Source organism: Patiria miniata, unplaced genomic scaffold (genome assembly GCF_015706575.1).
Source record: "Patiria miniata isolate m_02_andy unplaced genomic scaffold, ASM1570657v1 HiC_scaffold_29, whole genome shotgun sequence".
NCBI lineage: Eukaryota > Metazoa > Echinodermata > Asteroidea > Valvatida > Asterinidae > Patiria > Patiria miniata.
Window position 1 is genome coordinate 3,032,272 of NW_024037068.1, and position 10,809 is coordinate 3,043,080.

Consider the following 10,809-nt stretch of genomic DNA (forward strand, 5'->3'; position numbering starts at 1 on the left):
TGAACCCCACTTCCAGATCTGCTTCTGTGTAGCATGAATAATGTGGTTTCAGGCCCCCTTTTGAATTTGAAAGGCTGGGCAACGAGCTTTTTTCAATCTTCTGCTGATGAAGAAGAAATGGAAAATAAGCAAGAACTCACTGTGTCAGCAGAGCTGGAGGTCTTAACTTGCTCGTGATCGGGCTGTAGAGAGACGGCCTCATCATGCTTGATCTTTTTCGGGAGCCCTCGATCCTTCTTGACTAGGCCTTTTTACATTTGAAAAAAAGAGAAAAGAAACAAAACAAACATGCATACACATGAACATGTGACACTTGTTTCGATTTTACTGGAGTTAAAAAGCCACTGAGAGTGTTATTTTGTTTGGAGACAGTTATCATTAAAGGTGTTAAATTTTGCTTAATATATAAAAAAAAACAATTTACCTTTCACAAAATGTACGTGTATCAGAGGTTTTTCAACTTAACCTGAAAGCCCTTGTAATGCCGAGGATGAGAAAATGATGAAAATTCTGATTATTACTGTAGATTGAATTCTGTGAAGCAAGAAATAATGGTTTTTGGGATATTTCCTATTAGTTTGAACCGAAGCACTTCACCAGGGCTTACCTTTTTATGCTGGCCAGTGACTGATCCTTAGTGGGCAGCACTGGTCTTGTGTGTCTGAGTGACAGTTGATGAGGAGCTGGCTTCAGTCCTACTGAACTGGTCCTCCTGTTCACTCGGTCCCTCAGTTAAGCCATTTGTTATGTTTGGAACTGATAAGAAAAGAAGAGAAAGCTACATGTACTTAGGAAGAAAAAAAACTACTATACAGGGTGTCCAAAAAAACAAAAAACAAACGAACCGTCTAAACTTCCTTAAGTTCATTAGCTTTTCAACACTAAACAATCTTTCCAATCGGGTACACATATTTATTGAGTTATGGCCAATTCAAAATAAGCACCGATTTTTCAATCTGTTGATAGTCTCAATTGTCATTTGTCAAGAATGTGATGGATTTGGGGTGAGGGTAGTTTAGCTTTCTTGAATGTTTAATCTTTCTTTCTTAATTTGGCTCTTTCATTTTTGTTGCTCACTTTTTGCAACAATGGTCATTTATCCTTTTGGAAGTAATGGTAGTTCACAAAAGGACTGTATGGTTAACTCCTTAGATGTTTACTGAGCTGCTCTGTCTCTGCCCTCTACTTGTAGCCTTAAGTTCACGAATGCAGGTTTTGGCCTGTCTTCTTCTTGCGGCAGTCAAAACATCAGTTGCATGGACAAAATGAAAAAGCTAAAAATTAATGTGGCCTGACGTTGCGAACTTAGCAAGTTCTTCTTCAGAGGCTAAAAACAGAAAATGACAGAGGTACATACATTACCTGGGGGTGCACACAAACATGCAGGGCTAAAAGAAGAAACACAAAGGAGGATTAGGTGGGAAAGGTGTGGAAAGATGCAGGGGAGGGTGGATGAGAGAACAAGAAGCAAAGGGAGATGGCAAACCACAAGGGGTCTGGTATGAACAGGGGAGGGACCAGAAAGGGAAGGATCAAAGGTCACAGGGAGGGGAACGGACAAAAGAAGTGTGCGAGTGAAGGGGGATTATGCGGGGGGGGGGGGGGGGGGGGGGGAACAGTATGGAGGTGGAAGGGAAGATGGTAAACACAAACAATGAAGACAGGTGGATTATCTGTAACAGAAGACAATGGAGGAAGAAAAGATTAATCATTTCCAAGTTGGATGTTGAGACCATGTGGTTGAATAATTCGAAGACGATTCATCACACTTTCTCTCTGCTGAGGCGAACTGAGTCCTTGCGATGGCCAAGAGATTCAGTGCCCTGCAAAATCATATCAGAAATGGAGTGGTTAGGCAGGTTGAAGTGATGACCAACAGGGGTGTCTAGTTTCTTGGTGTTGACCGTTGACCGGTGGGCATAGAAACGCTTCTTCAGCGTATTCTTAGTCTCACTACATACTGCACTCACAGACCCTGCAAGAAATGAGATATATGACATTAGGGGTGTTACAAGTGATGTTACCAATGGTTCTGTGGGTAGTGACAGAAGAGTGGCCAGAAAAGGAGTCAGACTCCTGGATATGAATCTGGCAGACAACACATCTGGAACTGCACTTGAAGTACCATGCTGGGTGGGAGGGATGCATCTAAGGATGGGACTTCAGCTCGAACAATCAAGTCCCGTAGATTTCGAGGACGCCTGTAAGCCAATGTGGGGCCGTTGGGGATGGCGCGGGCAAGGCGATCTGAAGTATGGAGGATATGATGATTGTCATTAGTGATTTTGCGAAGGGGAGGGAGATTGGGGTGAAACGTGGTGACCAAGGGAATCATGGGTTTGGCCATGGCATCAGGGGCCTTTCCCGTGAGAGCTAGATTTCTGGGGATAGCTTTAGCTCTGGCAATGGCATGATGAACTTGGCGAGAGCTGTGACCCCTGGCCACCAAGTTGTTCCTCAGTATCTGTGTATGGCGGGGAGAAATCAGAATCATTAGAACAAATTCTTCTGAGTCTGAGTGCCTGGCTAAACGCTATGCCAGTTTTGCAGTGCCTGGGGTGACAGCTGGAGGAGTGTAGGTACTGGTGGGTGTCTGTGGGTTTGGAATACAGGTCAGTGGTTAGTGAGTTGCCTTGTTTGCGGACGTTGACATCCAGAAAGTGGGTTTTGTGAGCCGAGAACTCCGATGTGAATTTGATGGTTCTGTGGAAGGAATTGATGTGGTTAGTGAAGGTCAAGAGACTGTCCTCATCGCTTGTCCAGATGAAAAAACATCATCAATATATCTCCACCAGATCCAAGGGCGACATGGGGCCGAGGCAAGAATGCGTTCTTCGAGGTCACCATGAAGAGGCAAGCCATGGATGGGGCCATGCGAGTGCCCATTGCAGTGCCTGTACCTGTAGATAGTGTTTACCAGGAAGGAAAAATTGTTTCTCGTTAGTATAAGTCTCATGAGGGTGCCAACATTACTGATGGGAGGAGTCGTGTGTCCTGCCTTGGCCAGAGCCAAGGAGCAAGCACGAACACCCTCCTCATGTGGGATGTTGGTGTACAGAGATGAGACGTCGAAAGTCCAATGATGGCCGTGCTGGAATCTGGTCCTTGATTCCTTCAAGCTTGCGTAGGAAGTCTGGGGTGTCGTGAATGTATGACGAAATCTGTGGGACAAGGGGTTTGAGAAAACTGTCAATGAACAGGGAGATGCGTTCCGTGGGTGAGCCATTACCGGAGATGATGGGTCTACCGGGTTGCCAGCCTTGTGAATCTTGGGTAGAAGGTAAAATCTGGCAGTCCTACAATCACAGGGAGAAAGAAATTTGTGAGCTTTCTTGGATAACTGGTCACGTGATCGCATATCGTCAAGTACCTGTTGTATATCTCGACAGAAAGTGCCTGTGGGGTCAGAGTCAAGGGGGTATAGTTAGTGCGATTATCCAACTGACGGTGGGCCTCGTCAATGTACTGCTGACGATCCATGATGACACAGCTGAACCTTTATCTGCTGGCTTGATGATGATGTCGGTGCGAGAGCCCAAGGAGTTGAGAGCCAGGCGCTCCTCTCTGGGGAGATTATCATGAGTCCTGTGGGGGAAGTTTTCCGGGTTAGTGACTTGGGAATTTATAACTTGAACGTATGTCTCTATGGCTGGCACACGATTCTTGGGGGTACCCATGAACTCTTGACTCGAAAAGGCTCTGGCTCACACGGTTCACTGTCCAGGAAAAAACTCACGCAGACGGATTCTATGGTAGTATTCCGTGAGATCTTGGCTGAGCTGAACCTGGTTCACAGAACGGGGAGCGGGACAAAAATTGAGACCCTTGGAGAGAAGTTTGTGCTCTGCGTCAGATATGGATGAGGAAGAAAGATTAACTACAGTGTTGACAGGGGGTTCTGGCGATGGCGTAGTAGATGGGGACCTAGGACGTCTGAAACGACTGTGTCTGCGTTGTTGTTGCTTGGCAAGTAAGCCCACCAATCTTCTTGTTTCTCCTGTTGAGTAGGACATAGTCCAGGTTAGACAAACCCCTTTCAATCTCATCATTGAAATTCCTGTACGTGGAATCAGAACAACTGGATTTGAGTTGGGAGTCAAGGTGGGAAATGTTCTGATGGAGGTCCTCACGTGTAAATTGACACTGCTGAGAGAGAATATTGATGAGTTTAATAGAGGCACCATGCATAACTTGATTCCATTGTTGTTTAAAAGCTAATGAATTATGTATAGAAGTTTGCGATGTATTTTTTAAAGCTGTGAAAAAGAGGGCGCTTTAATTTTTTTTTAAGACACTTCTCTCTGAGAGCAGATCAAAAGATAAAGAACTGCAGGTGTCTCATGCAACAATTTCCACAAAGTTTCCATAATTGTTTTTTGCACCATTCAATAGATACCGGTAGATATCTTGTTATGGCCATACCAGGCGCGGTTCTACGGGGGGGGGGGGGGGGGGGGCCAAAAAATAAATTCCTTAAAAAAAATTGCATTAGCAAAAAGAAGGATTGTGATGTACATGTGAACGGTCTCCCCCTAGTGCAAGGGCGGATCCAGGAGGGGGGGGGGCCAAAGGGGGCCATCGCCCCCCCCCAAAAAAAACCCCGAAACCTATGTTTTTTTTTTTATGTGACATCGCAATAAAGGCAGGCAATGAGTACACCACCATCTTTTCCTCAAAAACAATTGGTTAAAGTGGTCAGAAATTGCCTCAGATCGCACCACAGAGCATCTAGAATCCAAAAATTGTTCGGGGCCCGCTTAAGGGCCGTAATTTTTTGGACCCACTTTTTTGGGGAACCAAAATTTTTTTGGCCCCCACAAAAAAATTGTGTTCTGGATCCCGCCTTGCTATAGTGTGAATGATTTTAGGATTTTATTGGCGCTCCCCATTGAAAATATGGCATGAGCCCTCCCCCCCCCCCCCCCCCACCACCAATATTGATTTTCGGAGGCCTAAGTGTCTGGAAAAAATAAACCGGTCAACATTTCAGCACGCCTCCTGAAAAAAATTTCTGGATCCACCGTGCTAGCCCCCCAAAAATATCTAGAACCGCGCCTGGGCCATACAGAAAATATTAAACATAATTTCCCACTATATGCAAAGATTCAAGATGTAGATGTTGTAGATTACAAAACTAAAATGACATTTCTCAACTACCCCTACCCACCTACGAAAGAATCTCTCCCGAGTTTGAACTACATCCATGCTGAACAACAGACAGTTTGTTTCTTGCTTATCATGTTCACTGTAACTTTTGTTTCATCCAATATACAAATGTTCAGTTGATGTTTATTACATGAATCGTAAGAAAAAAAAAATGCACTTACCATATTGTTCTTGTTTCAACTGCTTGGTTGACTTGGGCAGTTTTAACTCCCTCTCTTTATTCTAAGCAAAAGAGAAGAAATGGAAGTGAACACTGAGTTAGCATGCCAAATTCAGTTGCCAGGGAGAGGAGAGGAAGGCAATAATACAAATGATGCATGGCAAGAAAAAAATATGTTGTGTCTGTCGTCTGGGGACACTTGCTGATGTAATCGTTCATCTTGGACCAGGTTTTTCTGGTGCCGAAGCGATCATGTGGTTTAGTGATCACTTCGGTATCACATCCATCACATTGTTCCAAGTGGCTATAGAAGATTTCTCAATTCTTTAGAAGATTCAATTCAATTTAATTCAGTTTGACATCTATTTCCATATTGGTGAAAATCAAAGGAAAGTAAACAATTACAGAACAAGTATTTAAATCAAAGATAATCAAGAACTAATGAAGAACAAAACAAATTGATGACATGAGTTATGAGTTTGATACAGTTTCTTTAAGTCCTAAATAAAAGTCCTATAGGGAAGAAAGAGTTGAAAAATAAGCAAGAACTCACTGTCTCAGTAGAGTTGGAGGTCTCATCTTGCTCGTGGTTGGGCTGCAGAGCAACGGCCTCATCACATTTGATTTTTTGTTCTGAGTCCTTGATGCCTTTTGGACTGGGCCTTGTTGCATCTTGCTCGTGGTTGGGCTGCAGAGCAACGGCCTCATCACATTTGATTTTTTGTTCTGAGCCTTGATGCCTTTTGGACTGGGCTTGTTGCATTTTGCTCGTGGTTGGGCTGCAGAGCAACGGCCTCATCACATTTGATTTTTTTTCTGATGAGCCCTTGATGCCTTTTGGACTGTGCCTATCTGCATCTAGCTCGTTGGTGGGCTCCTTGGAGGCGCAGCCATTGGTCTTGAGCTGCTGTGTCTGAGTGACAGTTGATGAGGAGTTGGTTTCAGTCCCACTGATCTGTTCCTCCTGTTCACTCAGTCCCTCAGTTAAGCCATTTGTTATATCTTGTAGAACTGATACAAAAAGAAGAAAAAAGCTACATGTACTTTGGAAGAAAACAACAACTATACATGGTGTCAAAACTCCCCCACCCAAAAGAAAAAAAATTCTCAAACAAACAAAAAAACGAACCATCTAAACTCCCCCGTTTTCACAGCACAGCAAATGCTTTTCAACAATGAAAAATGTTTAAACAAAGGAAAAGGATTTTCTTTACTTAGGAACTTGATATTTGGTTTGTGGGTTGTTCTTGATAGTCTTAAGAAGCCTATTGATTTTGAAGCCGACAGGTCAAAGGTCAAGGTCACTATTCCTAAAACAAAAGAAATCTTGTCAACGCGATAACTTGAGAAATACTTTACTTAGGAACTTGAAATTTGGTTTGTGGGTTGTTCTTTGTAGTCTTAAGAAGCCTATTGATTTTGGGGCCGACAGATCAAAGGTCACTATTGCTAAAACAGTAGAAATCTTCCATTTCGGTTAGGGACACTGACTTTAAAAAAATAATCCAGCATGCCAGGAGGATTGCGTAAGTCTCACGTACAGTATTTTTTTACCATTCAATACCCGGTAGATATACATGTATGTTGTTGTGGCCATACAGAAGATAATTTTCCGCTGTATGCAAATATTCAAGATGTAGATGTTGAAGATTAAAAAACTGAAACTAGATTTAATTATGTTTGTGTACAAACATACGGCTGTTTCGGTAATTTGTTACATGTATGTCATGTAGGACTGATAGGATGTATGTGGTACATGTAGAGTGATCAGGACCAATACAGTTCTGTAGATATTGGCCCTCAAAATATGCACTTTTAATATGACGTCACATGTCACGTGATGACGTGATCGTGACTGACATCACTTTAATGTTCATCTGTAAAACATCTCAGTTTAGGTACATACCGGTACCAAGTTTTAACCCGATCAGACCTGCAGTTCTGTAGATACGGTATTGGCCTTCAAAATGTGCACTTTAATGTGACGTCACATGTCACGTGATGATGTCATCATGACGTCACTTCAATTTTCATCTATAATACATCCCAGTATACATGTAGGTACCGGTACATACCAATTTTCAACCCAATCAGACGAGTTGTTCTGTAGATATTGGCATTCAAAATATGTACTTTTAATGTGATGTCACGTGTCAAGTGATAACGTCATTTTCATCTATAACACATCCCGGTTTGGTTTCGTACCAAGTTTCAAACCCAATCAGACCTGTACTTCTGCAGATATTGGCCTTCAAAATATGCACATTTAATATAATGTCACTTGTCACGTGATGACATCATCGTGACGTCACTAACATCCCGGTCTAGGTACATACCAATTTTGAACCCAATCGGACCTGTAGTTCTGGAGATATAGGCCTTCAAAATGTGCACCTATATTGTGACGTCACAGGTCACATGATGATGTCAATGTGCGGCGCACATTTTCAGATGCTGGTCTAAGTGTGTGCAGAGTATAAAGGCAATCGGATTGATTTTAGTTGTCAAAGTGCTGGTAACAAAAAATACGAAACGTCAGTCCTTCATTTTTAAGGAACGCGATCGCGCAGGCGCTCCTACTGTGCTTCTCGACTGTCTCGAAGGAGCGCCAAAAATAGCACTCCTCAGAAATCCAAAAGAGGGCTCGTCAAACAGGGGAAGTTTAAAAATAAGAAGTGATAAAAGCGCAAAGGATTTTAAGTCTTAAGCTACACGTATTTTTCGTTGGTATAAGCCCAAACTCACGTTAATATGCTACTGGACATCGCTAAAAATGAACGAACACCGAGCTCGTACGTACTGTATAAGATCGTGTGTGTACAGCGGTTGTATACTGTGCATGCACAATCTGCATATCGCATAGAGCTGCATGAAAACACGTGGGCCCGTACGTGTGAGTGCAGCAGTGACTGGTTCCCGCTGCGCCACGCACTAAGTCCCAATGAAGGCATGATGAAAATGTGGTAACCAGTCAATGTAATAGGACGATCTTTGCAAGCTTAATCACAGAACTTGATCTTTCTTGTCTGTGTATGTACATGTATTTCCCGTGTTCATGAATTTATTTTGAGGAAGTTTTACTGGTATGTGAAGTGAAACGATGCAGCTTGTTTCACCGAAATCCTATACCGTAAAATGAGTCTCATTCCCGGCCCACCACACACAGTGCATCAACAAACGCTCGTACTAGTGCGAAGTTCAGACGTTGTTAGCCAGTTTCTCATCGTGACTAGCATTGTGTATACTTGACCTGCATTTTCCATTATTTTTAAGATTATCGACGGCAGATATTTTCGATAAAACTTAAGGCAAGTTTGTGTCCTTTTGAGGCTCTTTTTGTAATGCTTTCGTAGAGCAATTGAAATAGTTCAGGCTGAAAATTTCATATAATTTTAACGAATCTGAAAGCAAATATTCAGTTGCTTTCTATGTGACATTTATTAACTCTCCATTTTCCAAGTATAATCAAGTGATGAACCAACTGACAACTGTATTAAAAAATGAAAGCCTAAGCAGTAGTCAAACCTTTTATTAATCTCCATTTAGTTAGTTTTTTAAAATAAATTTACCTTGTCTTACAGTTAAAAACGAAAAAAGTAACGCAACTTGAGCATATGTTATTATGCAAAAAATAATAATGCAGCCCCTTGAATAAATCCTTATATTCAAAATAAAACAAAAACAATGGTAAATCTCCGTAGATTTTAAGGAGAGCGATTTGCTCTCCTCAAATATTTGAGGAGAGCGATTTATAGCTCTCCTGGATTTTCTTTAAATGAAGGACTGGTACGTACAAATGCTATGGGCAAAAATGACTGGGGAAAAAATCTTAACGAAAACAAAGGCTGTTTCGGCCGGTTGCCGAAACAGTCAATTACATTTTTCAAGCTCCCCCATCCACTTACAAAAGGAATCTCTCCTGAGTTCTGAACTACACCCATGCTGAACAAAGGACAATTTGTTTCTTGCTTTATATTTGTGTCTACTGTAATTTTTGTTTCATCCACCATTGAACAAGTGTTCAGTTGATGTTCTACTACACACGAATTGGAAGAAAAAAAATACACTTACCACATTTTTCAGGTTTCAACCGCTTGGTTGACTCAGGCAGTTCAAACTCCCTCTCGTTATTCTAAACGAAAGAGAAGAAATGGAAGTGAAAACCGAGCTAGCATGCCACATTTAGTTGCCAGAGAGAGAGAGGAAGGCAATCTTACAAAAGATGCAAGGCAAAAAAAGAATTTGTTGTGTCTGTCATCTGGGGAGACGCGATGACGAAACCGTTCATCTTAGACCAGATTTTTCTGGTGCCGAAGCGATCATGTGGTTTAGTGATCACTTTGGTATCACAAGGTTCCAAAGTGGTCTAAGGATAGAAGATTTCAATAGAAAATTCATACAGTTTCTTCATAAAGATGCTACAGGTTTTTTTTTGGTAGAAATTCTATAAAACGTTGGACCTCTTTGATTTTCTAAAGAATGAAGATTTTTATGCCCTGCGGCGAAGCCGAAGGGGCATACTGTTTCCGCATTGCCCTTCTGTGGGTGGGTGGGTGTGTGTGTGTTCGGACAAATCTTGTCAGCGCGATAACTTGAGAAATACTTAACATATGAACTTCAAATTTGGTTTGTGTATTGTTCTTGGTAATCCTAAGAACCCTTTTGCATTTGGGGCCGAAAGGTCAAGGGTCAAGGTCACAGTGACTAAAACAAAAGAAATTTTGTCAGCGTGATAACTTGAGAAATACTTTACATGTGAACTTCAAATTTAGTTTGTGTATTGTTCTTGGTAATCCTAAGAAGCCTATTGCATTTGGGGCCGAAAGGTCAAGGGTCAGGTCACAGTGGCTAAAACAAAAGGAATTTTGTCAGCGCGATAACTTGAGAAATACTTTACATGTGAACTGCAAATTTGGTTTGTGTATTGTTCTTGGTAATCCAAATAGGCCTATCGCATTGGGGTCGAAAGGTCAAGGGTCAAGGTCACAGTTGCTAAAACAATAGAAATCTTGTATTTATTCTGAGATCATAGGGATTAGGGATTAATTCATATAAAACCTACAGAAGACACTAATGCTGTCAATGAACGTTCCATGTGACCAAGGTACATAAGTTGATGTTAAAAGAGTGGTGTTATGTCATGGGAACTGTCACGGTTGCGGGGCATTTGTGTTTGTAAACACACCTGACTTGTTTTTCATGAAATTGCTGTACTATAACATGACTGCCTGCTGCAACTACGTGTAAATCTAATGAGCATGTACGTACATGGAGTAAACAAAAGAGATGTGGCTATAAACCATGGAGCCAAGGTTAGACCATTGATTTACTTGTGTAAACACATTTTTTTTCTTTGTGGAGAATGTTGAATTTCTGATGTAAACCTAAAAACAAGCACCAAAATCCGTCAACATTTGTTACACAGGAATTTTAAAAACTCACCTGTACGTTTATCATTGACATTTTACTGCCAGGTGCCAAAA

The 10,809-nt window shown here is 41.8% G+C and overlaps 1 protein-coding gene across 1 annotated transcript; it reads right to left on the bottom strand.

Moving 5' to 3' along the window:
- Positions 1–105: 105 nt before the first annotated feature.
- Positions 106–10,809, bottom strand: LOC119735981. The gene is made up of 6 exons (XM_038209956.1): positions 10,769–10,809; positions 9,398–9,458; positions 5,880–6,337; positions 5,328–5,388; positions 608–756; positions 106–247 (listed from the first exon to the last, which is right to left on the bottom strand). The coding sequence occupies exons 1-5, from the start codon at positions 10,787–10,789 to the stop codon at positions 635–637; spliced, it is 723 nt and encodes a 240-aa protein (XP_038065884.1). The 5' UTR covers positions 10,790–10,809; the 3' UTR covers positions 106–247; positions 608–634.